The 20362-nt window shown below is 50.1% G+C and overlaps 1 protein-coding gene across 1 annotated transcript; it reads left to right on the top strand.

Annotated features, from left to right (window-relative positions):
* The first annotated feature begins 88 nt into the window (after positions 1-88).
* CA11 (carbonic anhydrase 11) lies at positions 89-14444 on the top strand. The gene is made up of 9 exons (XM_083472231.1): positions 89-1277; positions 2316-2390; positions 8701-8843; positions 10405-10590; positions 11461-11556; positions 11699-11771; positions 12211-12365; positions 12543-12708; positions 13390-14444. Exons 1-9 carry the CDS (start codon positions 1217-1219, stop codon positions 13422-13424), a joined length of 990 nt encoding a protein of 329 aa, XP_083328357.1. The 5' UTR covers positions 89-1216; the 3' UTR covers positions 13425-14444.
* Positions 14445-20362: the final 5918 nt, after the last annotated feature.

The raw sequence follows: 20362 nt of genomic DNA, 5'->3' as shown, positions 1-20362 counted from the left end.
TTTCCTCCGGATCCACCTTAAAACATCTCTCCCTCCTCCCGCTCCTCTCCCTCTCCCTCAATTGCATCTCTTTGGGTCCCTTGGGAGAGGGGAAGGGAAAGTGAGAGAGAAGATCTGTGCATTTGAGAAGGGGGGGAGGAGGGGAGGGAAGCCGAGGCTGTAAGAGGCAGGGAAGAAGGGAAGGGGGAAAGCAAGGAAAGGAGAGAGAGAGAGAGGTGTAGGGAGGGGGGAGGACAGAGGGGAGCAGGGAGAGTTCAGGACCAGGGAAGCCCCCCCCAAAAAAGAGGGAGGGGGTCACATACAAGAAAAGGGGGAAGAAAACAGGATAGGTGGAAGGTGGTCGGCGGACCAGAGGGGGAACCCCAGAAGGAGTGGGGCGCAAGAGAGGCGGGAGGGAGGAAGAAAGCCTGGGGTAGGTGGGGGGGGAGGCAGGTGAATAAGAGAAGGTGGGGAAACAAGGAGAAGCGGGGGGGGCACCCCACAGCAAGCAAGGGGAGTGGGGGCCAGGGAAGAAAGAGAGAGAGTCAGGGAAAGGGGGGTGAGGAGAGAGATAGAAGTTAAGTTAGGGACTCCCAAGCTCTCCTTCTCCCGCCATTCCACCTCCCCCAGCCACCTTCGCCTTATTCCCCAGTGATTCTCTATTCCCAGCCGCCGCCGTCACAACCCCACGTCGCGGGGAGTCCCACAGCTCCGCACAACCCCCTTTTGGAAGGGAGTCGGGGAGCGAGCGGGGTTTCTCGTGCTGCCCGTCCAGCCCCACGGAGTGAACCGACCCCGAGTGGCCAAGCCCTCCCTCCCTCCCCCTCCCCGCTTCCCCGTCCACGCCGTCTCCATCTTCCCCATCTCATCAACATTGCGAGAGGAGGGGCGGGGGGGCATCCCCTGGAGAAGGGGCGGGAGGAAGATGGAGGGACGGGGGAGGAAAGAGAGCTAGGGAAGGGGGGGAGGCGAGGAGATTAGAAAGAGAGAGGGGCATGGGGAGGGCAGAGGGCTTTCGGGGGTGAGAGGTGTTGTCTGACGCGCGCCCCCCACCCCACTCCCAGGACTCACCGGACCGCACGTGGATCGCGGGGGGTGGCGGGGGCCACCTCCAGAGGCTGAGCACCCGGAGGGGGGCACCTCCACGCGGGATGCCGAGGAGGGGGCGCCTCCTCCAGGTCTGAGATACCCCCTCCCCCGCCCCACAGCAACCTCCTCCTGCTACTCCCAAACCACGATGGGCACCAGCCTGGGGGGGCTTTGCCTGTTGGGAGTCCTGACGGCAACTTGTATGGCTGGTAAGAGAGAGAGAGAGAGAGAGAGAGATATGAATGGGGAAAGTGGGGCGCGGGGTGAGTGAGAGAGAAAAGATTAGCTTGGGATCTGGGGGTGGGGTGGGGGGTTAAGTTGGTGGATGCAAAGAAAACGGGAATTCCCTGAAAGAAAAAGATAAGGGCTAGCGACCAGTCTGACTATCTATCTTGTCTTGTCTTATCTTATCATTCGTCTGTCTATCTATCTATCTATCTATCTATCTATCTATCTATCTATCTATCTATCATCTATCTCTCCCCCTCTTTCCACTTCCTCCCCCCCCCAATATATGCTATTTATAAACACATACAGATCACCCTCCTAATTTATGTTCACTAGCTTATCTATATCAGATCCACCCTCCTATCAGGTCTCCTTTGTAGCCTTTCCTTTCTTGATCTATCCATTCTCACCTCTTTCCTCAGTCTCTCCCCCTCCATATCTCCATTTGTATTTTCTCTCCCTGCGCTTTCTTAATTTTTTACCACGGGGCTCAAACCCCCCTAATATTCCTTTCCATCAAAAACATTCCACAAAGTAATTTTAAAAAGAAGTAGAGGACCAAAGGTGTCTCTGAGCATGTGCAGAGCACTCCTTGCGGAGGCTGCCCAAGGCAGGGAGTGCAGCTACTTTTCCTTGAGCTCCAGTATCTCCCTCTCCATGAAGAACCTCAGCAGCACTCCCTTGTTCATTCATGTGTTTTCTGTGCAATCCATTGACATGCCTGCCATTCATTGATGGGGGGGGGGGGAGAAGCAGAGGTGTAGGTAGCATATAGCTCAGTAGTAGTATCTGCTTTGCATGCAGAAGGTCTGAGGTTCAATCCCCGCCATCTCCACTTAGGGCTGCGAGGGACCCCTGCCTGAAATCTCATAGAACTGCAGTCTATCTGTATATAGACAATATAAATGGATCAATGGTGTGATTCAGTATAAGTCAGTGTTGCGATTAAGCTTCCATGCTTTTGTCTCCCCCTTCAATTGCCCCACTAATTAACCCTTCCCCCCCTTTTATCCCTGCAGTGCAGTTTGTTCCTGCAAAGACCTACGAGGACTGGTGGGCATACAAGGAGACACTTCACGGTAGCTTCGTTCCAGGTACAAAATGACCACTGGGGTGGGGGGTATGCTCCTTCCTTTCTCGCTTGCCTTCTTAACATGCCCAACTCAGACAACTCTTCTAGGTCAGGTGGCCTGTGGCCACAAGTGGCGTACGTGTGCTAGAAATCCCTCTAGCGTTGACTGTTCTTGTGAGCAGATCCTATGATGAGCTGCAGCACAACCATTCAGTTGGCTGGTGCCCTGTGGAACTCTCAGCCACATGATGTTACGGAAATCACTAGACCAGCTGGGTCCCGGTCAGCCTTCTCGCTCAGGATTGAGGGATCTTGCAGGGGCCGTGGCTCAGTGGAAGAGCGCACGCTTTTCAGGCAGACAAGCCCAGGTTCAATTCCCCAGCCCAACCAGTTTAATAGAATCAGGAAGTAAGTCTGGGCAGTCATAGCAAACAATACTGGGTCAGATGGGCAAAGGCACTTCCACGCCACTTAAGCACTCACAGAGAATCCTGGGAACTGTAGTTTGTGAAAGTGACTCACAATTATAGCTCTGTGAGGTCAGCACCCTTCCACAAACTACAGTTCCTGGGATTTATTTATTTTTGGTGTGGGGGGTAGGGGAGGGGAAGCCATTACTCTTAAAATAGTGTAAGAGGGTTTCAGAAATATGGGTGTGAGCTTAGCCTGATCTAGCAAGCATCACCAAAAGAATATTGTTTAGCAAGAAAAGGGCAACCACAATTATCAAAGGCTGGGCAACTTCCCTATGATGAAAGATTAAAATGCTTGTGGGTCTTTTTGGCTTAGGTAGAAGGTGACTAAGAGGGGGACATGGTCAAAGTATGTAAAAATTATGTATGGTGTCAAGGCAGTGGACAAAACACAGTTTTTCTCCCTCATAATACCAGAACCTGTGCTCATCCAATGAAACTGAGTGATAGAAACATCAAGACAGACAAGAGGAAGGTCTTAGAATCATGGAATTGTAGAGTTGGAAGGGACCCTGAGGGTCATCCAGCCCAACCCCCTACAATGTAGGAATGTGCAACTGCCCCATACGGGGATCAAACCCGCGACCTTGGCGTTATCAACACCACCCTCTAACCAACTGAGCTAGCCAGGCTGCTTCATGCAGTGAACCATTAAACGATGCCAGAAGATAGGGAAGGCCTGTAGCGCAGTGGTAGGACATCAGTTTTGCATGCACAAGGTCCCAGGTTTGATCCCCAGCTTCTCCAAGTAAGAACATAAGTAGAGCCTGGTGGATTGGGCCAATGGTCCACCCATCGAGTGCAGCATCCTGTTCTCTCTGTGGCCATCCAGATACCTGTGGGAAACCAGCAAGCAGGATCCGAACACAAGAGCCTCCTGTGGTTTCAGGAGACGGAGCAATAGCCATCATGGCTCATAGCCTTAACGTCCATGATTTTTCCTCCAATCCATGAAAGATAGGATAGTGGCTGGGAATTTGCCCTGTATGAAACCTTGGAGAGCTACTGCCCATCGATGTCTGTTACTCATGGTGGCTTATATAGGACCTCAAGTATCCCAGAGGCAATATAGCTCTGGTCTCGAGGGAGGGCAGAGGGAGAGGGCCAGTGTCCTCCTACCCCACCTGTGGACTCCCCATGGGCAACTGGTTGTAGGGAAGAGGATGTTGGTGTAGCCAGGCCATTGGTCTGAAGCAGTAGCACTTCTGGTTTTCCTAGAAAGTCAGTTCTTCATTGGGGTAGATGGTGAATGGAAAAGGGCAAATGGAGAAGTGGCTAGAGGAGTGATTGGCGCCACATGGCCATATTTTGGGGAAAGAAAGAATAGAGGAATATGTGAAGTGAAGGGGTGAACGGCGGGCTATCTTGAGAACAAGGCAGGAGAAAAATAAGGGGACAGGGTGGACGAGTCATCCTGGAGGCAGGATAGCGGGCGATAAAAATGTTTGTCTGCTCCTATCGTGTAAGTTATTCCCTTTGGCTACTTGGAGGGAAAGGTTTGTATCCAATGATGCTCCAACAGAACCACTAGTTCTCCTTCCATTTGCTTTCCTACCTCAAATCTGCTCTGGAGATTCTCCCAACCCTGATTTGGGGGGTGTTCATGGGCCAGAGGAGACGGGGGAGAGAGAGAAGTTGCTCTGTGTCATGCCTGGAACTCCATTGTGCCTTCAGAGCTGCAGGGTTAGCTATAGCCCAAAGTTTGGAAACATCCTTGTAAGGGAAGACATCTCATCTTTTTAAAGAATTAAAAAAAAATCTGTCTTCCTGCTTTCCACATGTTGATTGGTACAAGTAGAGTCCGGATATCTTTGTCACCATTTAAAATAAAAATAAAAATACACACATCCTACATTTAAAGGTAAGGCATGGGTCTAGTCCTCATCGTACTGGGGGCAATAAGGTTGACCATGCTCAGGCAGCATCTCATAAAAGCTGAGAAAGCATAAAAGGTGTACAGTTTAGTTCCCTTCTCAGAAAGTGGAGCATCTGTGCCATGACATCTTTTTGGGGGGACTTCAGAAGGTGGTTCATCTGAGCCCTTGGAGCTTTGCCCACCTAGAATCATAGAACTGTAGAGTTATAAGGGACCCTGAGGGTCATCTAGTCCAGCCCCCTGCAGACGCAGGATTCACAACTCAAAAAACCCTGACAGATGGCCACCCAACCTCTGCTTAATAGACCTTCAATGAAGGAGAGTCCACCACCTTCTGCGGTAGCCCGTTCCCCCTTCAAACATTCCTGACGCTTAGTTGGAATCTCTTTCCTCGTCATTCGAATCCGTTACAAGGAAGGAGATTCCGACGAACCATTAGGAAGAACCTGCTTCCCTGTCTCACTTCCCTCTCTCCTCTCTGCTTCTCCTCCCCCTCCCACCACAACCCCCCCTACAGTATTTCATCTTCCCATTTCTCCCTTCCCCCCTGACTGTGGCTCCTTCGAAACTTCCGAAATGCTGTGGACATGTGTTTCCCTGTGCCTGTTGTGGGGGGTAGGTGGGGCGCCCCTGATTCCCAGCTTTGCCCTCGGAATGAGAAGATCGGCCGGTGAAGCAGATGCCTTGTCAGCGGGCTTAATTTGCATGATTAATTCTGAGCTCAGGATCTGGGTTTCTTCGGCGCGGAATGTTGGCACCGATGCCAGACAGCCAATTAGGTCTTGGATGCCAGATGGGGAATGAACACAGAGAGAGAGAGACATATGCCTTGCTCGTGACCCCTGCGCCGAAGGTTGGGGATGACTCGTGGTGTCCCAAGGGGACGGTGTCTCCTCCATCGCCTTGCTGCGAGAGGAGGAGTGCCAACGCTGGAGGTGGCGGCGGCTGCTGCTGCGCCGTGCCTGTGCGCAGTGCCGAAAGCCGGGGTGGGGGGCTGGGCTCAGCAACTGCAAGAGGCTGCATTAATATTTAATATCTCCCTCGCCCGCTCCAGTGATGCAGCGAGCAGCAGGCAAAGAGAAATGGGACCACAGCGTTGGGGGGCGGGCAGGTAGGCAGGCAGGCAAGCGGGGGATCAAGGGGGCACGCCGGTGGCATGATAGGATTGAGGGGGACACGCCACAATATTATTATCATCACCACCACCCTACTCCCTAGGAGTGTGAAAAGGGAAAGGGCAAAGAATGTGTCCGCCTTGCCCCCCCCCCAAATGCTGAGAGGAGAAAAACAATTAAGTATATACACATAGACATTAGAATGCACCAAAAAAAGCACCAGCGTACAGGAACCACAGAAGGAATCAGGAATGAAGCAAGCTTGGGCACACACACAGAGAGAGATGAAGGGACAGCCACAGAGAGAACGGAACCAGATGCATTGCTTTGCTGAAATTCATGTGCACAAACAATTTCCCATATTCAAATGCCCAGTGTACACAGTCACACGCAGTCTTCACCAAGCTGGTGCCCTCCAGATGTTGGCACGCTACGATTCCCATCAGGTGCACCAGCTGATGGGAACTGTAGTCCAACACCACCTGGAGGGCATCAAGTTGGCAGTGGCTGCACAAGACAGATATATCTACACACTTGTAGATGTGTCTTGATGAGCTGGAATATGTGCAGAGGAGGGGGACCAAGATGATCAAGGGTCTGGAAAGCAAGCCTTATGAGGAATGGTTGAAGGAGCTGGGTATGTTTAGTCTAGGAAAGATGAGACAGAGAGGAGGTACGGTAGCGAACTTCAGATATCTAAAGGGCTGTCACATGGAAGATGGAGTGTGCTTGTTTTCTCCTGCTCCAGAGGCTAGGACCCGAACCAATGGCTTCAATATACAAGAAATCAGATTCCAACTAAATATCAGGAAGAACTTTCTGACAGTAAGAGCTATTTGACAGTGGAACGGTCTCCCTCGAGAGGTGGCGGACTCTCCTTCCTTGGAGATTTTTAAGCAGAGGTTGGATGGCCATCTGTCATGGATGTTTTAGTTGAGATTTCTGCATTGGGGTCCTTTCCAGCCATACAATTCTATGATTCTATGGTGTATGTGTGTATGGCTTTGCCTTGGGGGCATATAAATTAAGCAGTAATGTAACATAACACCCGGGTAACAACAGACACACCACCTGATTCCTTTTATCCTGAAATATATTGCACAGCCACATCCGTTCCTGGTTAAAAATATACATGCAGGCAGAGTAACTCTCACCTGCCCCCCTCTTTTCTCTTGCTTGTACTCTTAGCCCTTGTGAAAACACATTACATGCTTAGTTAACACATCTGTGTGCATACACACACACATATCTACCATCAACTTATTCATGTAGAAGTTTTGCACACCATGTTTTGAGCAAAGACCTTCAAGTTGGCTTACTGTTGATGGTAATGTTCAGGGCTGGCTGTTTGTTGCCTGCTGGGAGTGACAGGGCAGAAGGTAGAGAGACCAACAACAGGGGGAGCCAGAGCAATCACAGAAAAGGGCAACACTACCGTAATTCCTTCTCCTAAGGAGGAGGAAGGTGACAAGATTGGCTGTAAATAAGAAGGCAGGTAGACGGGGGGGGGGGGGTAGTGGCGGCAGATGAAGGTTCCTCTGGGTGGAGCCTCATTCGCCAGCTTCCACTGATCCATAGCAGGGCCTTTTCAGTGGTGATTCCCCTGTTGTGTAATGCCCTCCATCATTAGTAACTTGTAGGAAGAATATGAAACATGCTTGTTTCTTCAGGCATTTGGTGGCTGTTCCTGGCAACTCTTGTGATTGTTGGATGGAAGTCTGTTCTTACCAGAATTGCTTTTAGAATATTTTGTAACTGAAAGTGTTTTTAATTGTACAGTGGTACCTCAGGTTACATGCGCTTCAGGTTACAGACGCTTCAGGTTACAGACTCCGCTAACCCAGAAATAGTGCTTCAGGTTAAGAACTTTGCTTCAGGATGAGAATAGAAATCGTGCTCCGGAGGCGCGGCGGCAGCAGGAGGCCCCATTAGCTAAAGTGGTGCTTCAGGTTAAGGATAGTTTCAGGTTAAGAACGGACCTCTGGAACGAATTAAGTACTTAACCCGAGGTACCACTGTAGTTGTTTTTGGAATGTTGAGGCTGTTTTAGAATGCTTTTTGCTTTGCTTTTGTTTCTAAATTGTGAATCTTCTGTTTGCCACTCCTTTGGGAGAAAGGGTGAGGTATAGATTCAATAAATAACTAGTAACATGCATATATGCCTTCACACGAAATCCATGCAACCCAGTAGCCCCTTAGCAGCTAGCAGCAAAGTGAGGGCTTTCAAGCCTTTTGTGTGAAAATGGTCCTCAACATCTATTGTTCCATCCAGATTGGTGGGGTGGGTTTTCGCATGTGGATGTTCCTCACAACGTGCCCTTGACACAATAAATTGTGCATTACTGTTAGAGTTATACTGGGCTGCTCACACATCTGCGACGCTCCCCCAGTGTTACTGCGTAATTGCTGTCTGGTGGGGCAGCCCTGCATAGCAGTGGAACAAAAACATAATGGCACAAAACAAAATAAAACAAAGGTACCCCCTGGAACACTGGTGGAAACAAAGCAGTATGTGTCCCTCCCCCCCCCACCAGCAACTTTTGCAGGCACCAACAGTATTGAAACTAACCACCCTGATGCCATCAAGAGTGCAATCATGATGTATGCACAATAAAAAGGACATCTGGAGGCACCCTGTATCTATGCATTTTAAAAATTAACACTGGAAGCTGTGGAACACAAACTCCATTGCGTACTCTTCCTCCCCTCCCTCCCCCATCCTCCCTACATGGTCTCGCTGAAACACTCCCCAGGTACCATCTCTTTCCAACCTTCCATCTGCACCCCTTGGGCAAGCAGATGAAAGCGAATCATTTCCTCGGCTCTTGCGCAAGGATTCCACAGGGCTCCTTGTTTTTCCTCTTGCAGGTCCTCCATTCTGGGGTCTTGTGAATTCGGCTTGGAGCCTCTGCGCCATTGGCAAGCGCCAGTCGCCCGTGGATGTCAACACAAGCCAAATGGTGTTTGATCCTTTCCTCCCTCCACTTCGACTAAGCACGGGCGGGAAAAAGGTGTGTGCTTGTGCATGGAAAGCCATGCACAAAGGTGTTTGTAAGGTTCATTGAATTTACTTCCTGGTAACAGCAGAGCCTAGGGTTTGCTGATCAGAAGGCTGGCGGTTCGAATCCCCGCGACGGGGAGAGCTCCCGTTGCTTGGTCCCTGCTCCTGCCCACCTAGCAGTTCGAAAGCACGTCAAAGTACAAGTAGATAAATAGGTACCACTCCAGCGGGAAGGTAAACGGCGTTTCCATGCGCTGCTCTGATTCGCCAGAAGCGGCTTAGTCATGCTGGCCACATGACCCAGAAGCGAGATGAGCGCCGCAACCCCAGAGTCGTCGGCGACTGGACCTAACAGTCAGGGCTCCCTTTACCTTTAACTGTGCCTAGGCTTGCAGTAATAATCAGCATCAGAATGGATCCAGACTAAGGCTGCATGTTTATTATTAAAACACAGCTTCTTCTCCCTTCCAACTTGGATCAAAGCAAATTTTAAGAAAACATACCAAAATGTAGCATTTCATAAGAAACAACAGGATAGTTATGGATTGTGGGTAAAGCCGTGCATACATTGCTTTCCAAACCAGTGGTGGGAACATACTGTATGCAGAGTAAACAGGAGTGTGTGCACAGCATGAAGTAGTCACACCAAATCTTTTCACATTGATTTCAATAGGAAAGTTGCTTTGCCATAATCCAGCCCTGTATATTGACATATTTTAACTCCACTTTTCTGTCCCATCACCAGGACCCTGAAGGCCGTGACCAAACAAAGCTTAAAACCAGAGTAATAAAATATTATAAACATGAATTTTAAAGAAGCACAGCAGATAAAATCTCCTTAGCGTAACCAAAGGGAAAACAGCAGCTCAGTCATCAATCATGCTACAATTATCATTATTATTATTATTACAAGCTCACTGTAACAGTGTAGGCATTTTACCTGGAGAAACAAGGAAGAGTGCCAACTGGGGCAGAGTGTTCCATGGTTTAAGTGCCACCACCAAGAAGGAAATGTCCCTCATTATGGCTGGGGTGACAAACTGGAACGTGTCCAGAGGAGGGCAACCAAAATGGTCAAAGGCCTGGAAACGATGCCTTATGAGGAATGGCTAAGGGAGCTGGGCATGTTTAGCCTGGAGAAGAGGAGGTTAAGGGGTGATATGATAGCCATGTTCAAATATATAAAAGGATGTCACATAGAGGAGGGAGAAAGGTTGTTTTCTGCTGCTCCAGAGAAGCAGACACGGAGCAATGGATCCAAACTACAAGAAAGAAGATTCCACCTAAACATTAGGAAGAACTTCCTGACAGTAAGAGCTGTTCGACAGTGGAATTTGCTGCCAAGGAGTGTGGTGGAGTCTCCTCCTTTGGAGGTCTTTAAGCAGAGGCTTGACAACCATATGTCAGGAGTGCTCTGGTGGTGTTTCCTGCTTGGCAGGGGGTTGGACTCGATGGCCCTTGTGGTCTCTTCCAACTCTATGATTCTATGAAAGGCTGTAAATAATACTTGTGCCACTGGATTTTTCCCTGTCCCCCATCTCCTTTCCCTGTTACATCATCTCACCCCGCAGATCAGTGGCACCATGTACAACACGGGACGGCATGTCTCCTTCCGCCCAGACCCACTGCAGCTGGTTAACGTTTCTGGAGGGCCTCTGCTGTACAGTCACCGCCTCCAGGAGCTGCGCCTGCACTTTGGCAGCGAAGATGGGTTTGGCTCCGAGCATCGGATAGACGGCGAGAGCTTCTCCGCCGAGGTGATCTCAGGCCCTGCTCAGACTGGTGCATTTTGTGGATACTCTTAGCTCAGACGCCGATCTATACAGGCAGTAAAATTGAGTGCCATTAAAACTTTTCCTCAAATCAACCTCACATTCGTTTAAAGGGTTTCTACACCAGCTGTGTTAGACTGCAGCCCTAAAAAACCAATACCAATAAAACGCACAGCACACGAAGGCTTTAAGTAAATAGTAATGTTCTTACTATATGGGTGGCACTGTGGGTTAAACCACAGAGCCTAGGACTTGCCGAACAGATGGTCGGTGGTTCGAATCCCTGCGAAGGGGTGAGCTCCTGTTGCTCATTCCCTGCTCCTGCCAACCTAGCAGTTTGAAAGCACGTCAAAGTGCAAGTAGATCAATAGGTACCGCTCCAGCGGGAAGGTAAACTGTGTTTCTGTGCGCTGCTCTGGTTCACCAGAAGCGGCTTAGTCATGCTGGCCACATGACCCAGAAGCTGTACGCCAGCTCCCTCGGCCAATAAAGCGAGATGAGCGCCACAACCCCAGAGTCGGTCATGACTGGACCTAATGGTCAGGGGTCCCTTTACCTTTAATGTTCTTAAAAACCCAGAGTTGTTGCATTAGGATTGAGGACACCCAGGTTCAAATCCCCACTGCGCCACTGGGTGATTATCTCTCAGCTTAGTCCACCTCACAGAGCTGTTGGGAGGATAAAAGAGGGAGGAGGGCAAAAAGGGGGGGGAGGAGATCCATGTATACTGCTTTAGGATCCTGAGAGGAAAGGCAGGATGTAAATGTAATACGTATATCGGTCATTCCACATCTGCAAAATGCAAGCTTTATTTACATCTGCATATGCCTTTTTCTCTTTCATTCCCACCTCTAGGTGCAGCTGATCCACTACAACCAAGAGCTCTACCCCAATATCTCAGAGGCGTCGCGCAATCCCAATGGTTTGGCTGTCATTTCGATCTTTGCTGATGTGAGTCTCTCCCTCTCCCTTCCAACCCCACAAAAAATAAAATAAAAATCTAGGGCATGCCAGATGGGTCCCTGGCCAGCTCAAGGTTGGGCAGGAGATCAGAGGACAAAATGCAAGGCCTTTGTTTCATTTCTCTTTGCAGATTGGACCAAGCCCCAACCCATTCCTAACCAGGCTGTTAAACAGAGAGACCATCACCCGCATCTCGTATAAGAGTAAGTGGGAAGAGGACTATGTTAGAGGTCCCTTGGCAACGATGGTCAGGACTGGGAAAGCTAACCAGGGAGGGGGTGGTTGCGGGAGAGGACATGACAGGAGTTTTAAAAATGGAGAATGGCATTGTTTCATAACAATGGAATGGCCAGTAGCCTAGATGGTTTTAACCAACGTTCAGGAACAGCAGCTCTGTGAGTCGGCTATGTGGAATCTCACCTGTGCAGATGTCTTCAATCCTGTGTGCTGCACACAAACAACAGGGGAGGGGTGTTACCTTAAGTTTCCCAGAAGGACCCGCCAGAGCCACTTTGGGGGACAAAGTTCTGGACTAGATGAATCTTTGATCCAATCCCATAGGGCCCTTCTTCTGATACTCGCCTGTCTGTCTCTCTCTCTCTCTCTCTTTCTCTCTCTCTCTCTCTCTCTCTCTCACGACAGATGATGCTTATCTTCTACATGACCTGAGTCTGGAAGATCTCTACCCAGAGACTTTTGGCTTCATTACTTACCAAGGATCCATGTCAACCCCTCCGTGCTACGAAACAGCCACTTGGATCCTTATTGACCGACCCATCAACATGACCTCTGTACAAGTAGGTTCCTCCGTGGGGCAGTGGAGTCTCTGGATTTCCCAGCATCAAGAGAAGCTCCTTAACTCACTCTCCCCATTAGATTCACCTGCCCCACACCCAGCCCTTCTCGAAAACCTAGGAGTCCTGATCCTCAACTGCCTTCTTGACCTCCTTTCCCCACTTCTCTCTCTTCTGCAGATACACTCCCTTCGCCTTCTCAGCCAGAACCTCCCTTCCCAAATTTTCCGGAGCATGAGTGACAATTCGAGACCCCTCCAGCCCCTCCTCCATCGAAGCCTTCGGGGCAACCGGGACCCACGGCGCCCCACTCGACGTTGCAAGGGGGGCAACTACAGGCTCCATGGTACGCAGGCCAGGAATTTGAGCTCTGTTCTTTCATGCTCAGACCTGCTAGGTTTTACTCTCCTTCCTTCCTTCCTTCCTTCCTTCCTTCCTTCCTTCCTTCCTTCCTTCCTTCCTTTATCTGTTTACTTACAGCATGTGCAGCCTGCCTTTGTATCAGACATTCAAGGTGACTTGCAATCAAAATAGAGCAATGCATGTTGATTTTTTTAAAAAATAGACTAATGACAATCTTTAAAAATGACTGGAAAAGGAGATTAAGAACCTTGCTTTCCCTCCAGATGTTATTGAACTCCAAATCCCATCAGCCCCAGCATGGCCAACAAGCAGAGATTATGGGAACTGTAGTCTGTCTGTTTGTTAATCAGTGCAATCCTATATGCATCTACTCAGAAGCAAGTCTTACGGACTTTAGCAGGGCTTACTACCAGGTTAGGCAGTATAGGATTCCTGTCTACTACTGCCTTGGATTTAGTTGCCTTGGATTCTTAAGTAAGATAAAGTGGGGGGATTAAAGGATAGGCCTGGTTCCTCAAAAGACCAAAAGCAGGACAGTGAGTTACTAGAAAACAAGGACCATCCCTGGCGAACAGGGTCAGTTGGAGCATTTGACACACAGGCAGGATCTGTTTAAAAACAAATCCCTTTCCATAACCTGCATTTCCCCCCTTCTCTCTTTCAGTGGATGGTACACGTCCTCCGAAAACTGTCATGTAGCTGAGATGCGCTGCAGCCAGTTGAATGTTTGAGGGTGGCTGTGGCTCCTTCAGAATTTGATGTCTAGCTGAGGAAGTTGTAACCTCCCACTTCTGGGTGACCAGACTGCCTTCCACCATGCGAAAGGGGAATAACAGGGTGCCTGTGAACAACAACGGAATGTATGCCTCAGGGGTGTTTGGGACACACATGCACACCCACACAATGCGGCTTCCAGAGGTTTCTAAAAATGAGACCACTGCTATTTATCAACGGAACGTGGCATACTCAATTGAACAGCCATATCTTAAAAGGGATTGGGCCTTTCCCAGATGCCTGAGGACTAGATTCTTGTCCTCTGACATTGCCTCCCTGCTTATTCCCAAAAGCAATTGGCTTTTTTTTCAAACACACTCAAAATCTCCGTGAATCCAAAACATGAGGGAGAGAGAATGTAACCCAAATTTGGAGCAGCACAGCCAAACTGCATTGGGCAGACAGCTGTTCCCCTGATGCTGCAAACAGCTCAGAATGTCTGGTTGGGCATATAAATGTTGGAGACTATCCCCCATAATGTATGAGGACACTCCCAAGATATCTGAGGGACATTCTGTGAGCTTCAGGAGCCACCGGCCACAAAAACTCAAACAGGGTGGTTTCCTTCTATATTAATGTTCTGAACCTCAGGAAGTCGGGGGGTGGGACAGGATAACACAAACGATACACAGGGACAACCTCACAAATCCTGAGATTCTTTCAATATTTGGGGCAGAGACACACACATGAAACTCCACCCCACTTTCTGTGCCAATGTGAGGAAATCTGGGGTGGAAAATACAAACGAGAGCCCCCTCCCAAATCCTCAGTATATCTTGGGATGTTTAAGAGAACAGAAAACACACACCAACGCGACCATCGTTTCCGAATGGCCTTCAATAACCTTAGCTGGGGAGCAGGGAGAGGGGAGAATTTTGTTGCCAAAAGAATCCACCTTTTGAATACAGATTAATATTATTAATTAAAGAACAATTTTCAAAACAAGCTTTGATTTCTTTGCAGTGATCTTTTTTTCAGCTAGATCGGGGACAAACAGCAGGTCATCGTGACCCAACTCAGGTCATGTAAAGTGATATTGGGGGGAGGGGGAGAAAGAAAATTTGAGGTGGGAGGTGGGATGAGGAGCTGAATCTTTCAGACACACATGTATACAGGCACTTTCCTCTCCAAACCAAATCATCCCCAGCTGTTACACTTCCCTGTGAGGATTGCTTTAAAGCAGCCTTGCAAATAAGCCCACCAAAGTTACTAGCCTGCAATTAGTATTTTTACCAGCCTGCTGTGGGCTGGCAGAAAGGGATAGAGAGCCCTGCCACTCCTGTAGAGTTACCTGCAACATTTCAGTGCAGCATGTGGATAACGGGTTTCCCACAACTCACATTCCACTTATTTACCAGGCTAGATGAAGAAGAGAGACCATCATAGCTGCACAGTAGGGGTGGGGGTGGGGAGGAGAGTTCCTTCCCCAGGATGGACTATCACCTCCAGATTCCAAACTTCTATTTAATTATTTATTTTACAAAGAGACTAAATTTTTGGCATTTGTGGAACCTGAGATACAAGACAAAATGTACAGACACTATTCTCATTTTGTGTTTGTGTGTGGAAGTCAGAGCTGGACCATAAAGAAGGCTGATCACTGAAGAATTGATGCTTTTGAATTATGGTGCTGGAGGAGACTTTTGAGAGTCCCATGGACTGCAAGAAGATCAAACCTCTCCATTCTGAAGGAAATCAGCCCTGAGTGCTCACTGGAAGGACAGACCATGAAGCTGAGGCTCCAATCCTTTGGCCACCTCATGAGAAGAGAAGACTCTCTAGAAAGGACCCTGATGTTGGGAAAGATGGAGAGCACAAGGAGAAGGGGACGACAGAGGATGAGATGGTTGGACAGTGTTCTCGAAGCTACCAGCATGAGTTTGACCAAGCTGCAGGAGGCAGTGGAAGACAGGAGTGCCTGGCGTGCTCTGGTCCATGGGGTCACGAAGAGTCGGACATGACTAAACAACAACAACAAGTGTGTGTGTGTGTGTGTGTGTGTGTGTGTGTGTGTAAAATCAGCTTGCTATCCCCTTTCAGTGTCTTACTTCCCACCCTCCAAAATTCCTGTGGACACCCATAGAAACATCCACAAAGCCCACCCTCCACTACCTGCTTACTTACCTGTATGCAATTCCTCTTCGTTTACGGGTGAAGCTTTGCCAACCTGGTGCTCCCCAAACGTTTTGGACTACAACTCCCATCAGCCCCAGCTTCCATAGCCTTGCTGGATAGAAGGCTGCTCTCATGGCAGTCATCAGTAACAAGGTTGTACATTGACTGTAGATGACAGCCCTTTTCCTTCCCCAAGTCAGAAGTGGTTGCATCTGTTGAGCTGAGCAGATGTTAACTTTTGCACGGGCTGAAGACACGTGTGGAGATTGTCTCCACTGTTCCTGGACCCCCTCCACCATTCAGATATCAGCTAGACGGAGTGTTGTGTATACAGCGTGAACACTCATAAACTGCCTGCACAGCTGAGGATCCTGTAACATGAGAGAGGCCCCGCTTTTACAGACAAAGCCTACACATGCATAGCTGGGATAGCTCAGTCAGTAGAGCATAAGACTCTGAATCTCAGGGTTGTGGGTTTGACCCCCACGTTGGACAAAAGATTCCTGCATTTCAGGGGGTTGGACTAGATCAGTGTTTCCCAACCACTGTTCCGCGGCACACTAGTGTGCCGCGAGATGTTGCCTGGTGTGCCGCGGGAAAAATTAAAAAATTCGAAAGATTTTTTTTTTAAAGTCAAATTTTCGATTGGGGCGCCGTCACTAGATGACCCCTGGGGTTCCCTCCCTCCCTCCCGCTCTGCGCCTCCCTCCTCCTCCTCCGGGGAGGCCCTTCCTGGCTCTCGGCCAAGGCTTGGCGGCTGCCACTCACTCACTCACTCACTCGCTCGCCCACCCGTCCCTCCATCCCTGCACCCGGCCTCTCCCCCTCCGTCCCCGGCGCGGGGGCTGCCGGGATCCGTAGTCCCCTCGCCCTTGGGCTCCGCGCCCGCGCGGGGTGCGCAAACTACGTTTCCCAGCGTGGCCTGGCGGGCCGGGCGTTTTGTTTGAAGCGCTCTTCTCCCGGCCATGGAATGAGCGCAGCGGCGGCGGCCGGGCGGGCAGGGGCTCTTCCGCGCAGACCCCGCGCAGCCTGCCTGCGCCCCCGTGGAGATCGGGCGGCAGGATGGAGCCCGGGGATCCCCGCAGAGGCGGAGCGGCGGAGGCTGCCCCCCAGGTAGGGCTGCGTCGGGGGTTTTTTATTTTTGCAATGCTGCATCCGCGCCGGAGGGGACGCATCGGACCGCGGGGAGACCCCTTGGCGTGCGTGCAAGGCAATGCATGCGTGCAGGCGTTGCATGGAGTGCAGTGCAATGCAATGGCAACGCGGCGCCCTGCATGCATGCATGCAACTTCCACCGGCGCTCCGGACTTGGCAGGTGAGGGGGGTCCCCAGTGGGCGGCAGAGAGAGCCGGGAGGGCCAAGGGGAGCCGGGGGGGAGCAGCGCTGCTCCCCGAGCCGAGCCCGGGGGGAAACTTCGGCGTCGTTGCGCCGGGTGTTGGAAGCGGAGGCTGGCGGGGGCCCCTCACCTGCAAAACCTGGTCGCCTCTCATATATTTCGTGCATTGCATTCATCGCCCGCTTTCTCCTCCAAGGAGCTCCCGGGGGCGCGCGTGGTTCTCCCCGTGTTATCCTCGCAACAACAGCCCTGCGAGGTGGGTCAGGCGAGTGGCCCAAGGGAGCACCCAGGGATTGTCCTGGCCAGGTGGGGTGATTTGAACCCTGCTCTCTGCCCGGTCTTCGTCCTCATTTAGCCCCCACATGTGCATGACTGTGCATGACTGAGGTTTTCCCCCCTCGTCTTGGCTATGGTGTGAGTCTGTGCTGTTAATTAATGGGGTTCTGCCTTCGGAGAAGATGAGCCAGCCCTCAAGGAGGTGATTATGTAATTTGCTAGCAATTCATGTCCCTCCCAGCGTGACGCTGCGCGCTGACGTCACGGGGCTGTAATGGTGGTGGGCCTCGAGATTTTCTTCATGAAACAAGTGTGCCTTTGCCCAAAAAAGGTTGGGAAACACTGGACTAGATGACCCCCACGGTTCTTTCCAACTCTGTATTTCTACGGAAACCAAATTTATATGGGAGGAATTTGAAGCAGGTTCTAAGGATGGATAGGATAAAAACGCAAAGGCAGGGCACCAGCTTTGCAAATAAGAAGTTAAATTTCCCAAATCCCGACTTAAAAGGGTATTGGGTTGCAGAAGTGGGAGTGGGAGAAGGAGAAATTTGATTCGATTTGCATTCACACTAAAATGTTGATGAATTCATGACTCCCCCCCCCCCCAACACTAAACTGATGTGGAAATATGGAGAACTATGTTTAAGAATTGGGGGGGGGGCAGAAACGGAGAGTAACCAGAATTGACAGATTCATCCTTTAGCATGGGAAGGCCTCAACTTTGGAGGTCCATTTCCTATTGCAATAGAGAATATTGGGCTGTTGTTGTTGTTTAGTTGTTTAGTCGTGTCCGACTCTTCGTGACCCCATGGACCAGAGCACGCCAGGCACTCCTGTCTTCCACTGCCTCCCGCAGCTTGGTCAAACTCATGTTGGTAGCTTCAAGAACACTGTCCAATCATCTCGTCCTCTGTCGTCCCCTTCTCCTTGTGCCCTCCATCTTTCCCAACATCAGGGTCTTTTCCAGGGAGTCTTCTCTTCTCATGAGGTGGCCAAAGTATTGGAGCCTCAGCTTCACAATCTGTCCTTCCAGTGAGCACTCAGGACTGATTTCCTTAAGAATGGATAGGTTTGATCTTCTTGCAGTCCATGGGACTCTCTAGAGTCTCCTCCAGCACCATAATTCAAAAGCATCAATTCTTTGGCGATCAGCCTTCTTTATGGTCCAGCTCTCACGTCCATACATCACTACTGGGGAAACCATAGCTTTAACTATACGGACTTTTGTTGGCAAGGTGATGTCTCTGCTTTTTAAGATGCTGTCTAGGTTTGTCATTGCTTTTCTCCGAAAAAGCAGGTGTCTTTTAATTTCGTGACTGCTGGATATTGGGCTAGATGGGTCAAAAGCCTGACCTAGTAAAAAGCAGCTTTGTCTGTGAGATTGCTCAAATGGGCCACAAGAAACAGCAGTTCTCAATTGCTAATTAGCCTCTTCCATATAAGAAAACAGCTTCTTAGGTTTTCAGGGCTCAATTGTGAACAATTTACACGCAAGGTAAAGAGGAGGCCGGATAACAGGACAAGATGGAAAATGGTGCCATGATTGTTTCATATGCACACCCCCCCCCCCAGCCCTTGTAGAGTTCGCCATTCTCTCCCAGCGGCACTTCAGTCTTTTAATTACCACTGGAAGATCCAGCAGTAGCTGCTAGTGAGCCAACACAGCAAAGACGCAGCACGGATACCTTTAAGATTTCAGTTCTTTGGAGACAGAAATAGATGGCTAGAGAGTGACCTTATCAAATACAGCTCCCTTGGGGACAGCCATTCCCAACACAAAAGCCAGTGAGCAGAGAAACTGGGGCACCAGAAATAATTACTATGTGCAAAGTTGTAACCATGTAAACGCAATTACTTGAGTTAAAGTGGGGTGGGGGGAGGAAAGCAGGCAGAATTAAGTGTGAATGGGCCTTGCACTGGGTGTTGATAGATGATAGATATTCTACTGCCCCCTGGTGGAAATCTTCAACAAATTCTTGATTCTGGCAAAAGGGACCCCTGACCCTTAGGTCCAGTCGTGGCCGACTCTGGGGTTGCGGTGCTCATCTCGCTTTATTGGCCAAGGGAGCCGGCGTACAGCTTCTGGGTCATGTGGCCAGCATGACTAAGCCGCTTCTGGTGAACCAGAGCAACACATGGAAACACTGTTTACCTTCCTGCTGGAGCGGTACCTATTGATCTACTTGCACTTTGATGTGCTTTCGAACTGCTAGGTTGGCAGGAGCTGGGACCAAGAAACGGGAGCTCACCCCATCGCAGGGATTTGCACCGCTGAACTTCTGATCGGCAAGTCCTAGGCTCTGTGGTTTAACCCACAGCGCCACCCGCGTCCCCTTGATTCTGGAGGGGTGGGAATTCCGGATTATTCTGACCCTTGGCTGGGAACTGAGGCAAAAATGGTGGCATAGAAAGGGGCACAAGGCGAGAAAAGGAGGAGGGAAGAGGCAGTAAGCCAAAAAGGGCTACTGTGGTGTGGAAGGTTTCTACTGAGGATGGTGTGGAAGAGGGTACATAACTTTTCCAGTCCCTCCTCCTCTCTCTGTGCTCCACCACTTTAAGCACACCAGAAGCCACCTGCAGGAATCCTCTTCGGTCGTCTCTTACAAGCCTTTAAATACTTGCAGGCAAGCCTTGCATCTTCCTACTTTCTGTCCCGCCTCCCTTGTGGTTTCTTATTGGGGAAGAGCCAGGAGAAGCACCTGCTTCGACAAAGCTATGGTATGTTGTTACCTGCTTCCTCTGGCTTTACATGGGAAGGCAAACCTTCTAGCAGGGGCCTGGTGCTCCAAGCAAGTGATTGGCACGCTTGATTTGTGGCGCTGGGCAATTGGCTCCTCGTAACCAGCTGGGAGCAGTCCGACAGAGAAATCACCACCACCTGCATTTCCTGTGTTCCATTTCCTTCGAACCACGCTGTCTGCAGTGCAGCCCACCCCACACGTGTGTGTATATACTGTGTTTGCCTGTAGTCCACAAAAGCTCATGCCACAAAGCATCTGCTAACTGTTCAGGTGCCACCAGACTCCTGGCTGTCTCGCTACAACAGGCCAACATGGAAGCCCCCTCTAGAAAAAGACTGTCAGGAACTCTCTTGTTAATGCGTGTCGCCTTCTTGAAACCACTGGACTTTGAA

This window comes from Podarcis liolepis (assembly GCF_965112155.1).
Source record: "Podarcis liolepis genome assembly, chromosome: 13".
NCBI classification, from domain to species: domain Eukaryota; kingdom Metazoa; phylum Chordata; class Lepidosauria; order Squamata; family Lacertidae; genus Podarcis; species Podarcis liolepis.
The sequence above is the reverse complement of the archived record's forward strand: the minus strand, read 5'-3'. Positions and strand labels throughout refer to the sequence as shown.

What these genes read in the sequence shown, in the direction of transcription:
- CA11 (XM_083472231.1), top strand. Translation starts at nt 1,217, where the DNA reads ATGGGCACCAGCCTGGGGGGGCTTTGCCTGTTGGGAGTCCTGACGGCA. An exon ending in GCGAGAGCTTCTCCGCCGAG is followed by an intron (nt 10,591 to 11,460) that starts GTGATCTCAGGC and finishes TCCCACCTCTAG; the next exon opens with GTGCAGCTGATCCACTACAA. An exon ending in GGGCAACTACAGGCTCCATG is followed by an intron (nt 12,709 to 13,389) that starts GTACGCAGGCCA and finishes TCTCTCTTTCAG; the next exon opens with TGGATGGTACACGTCCTCCG.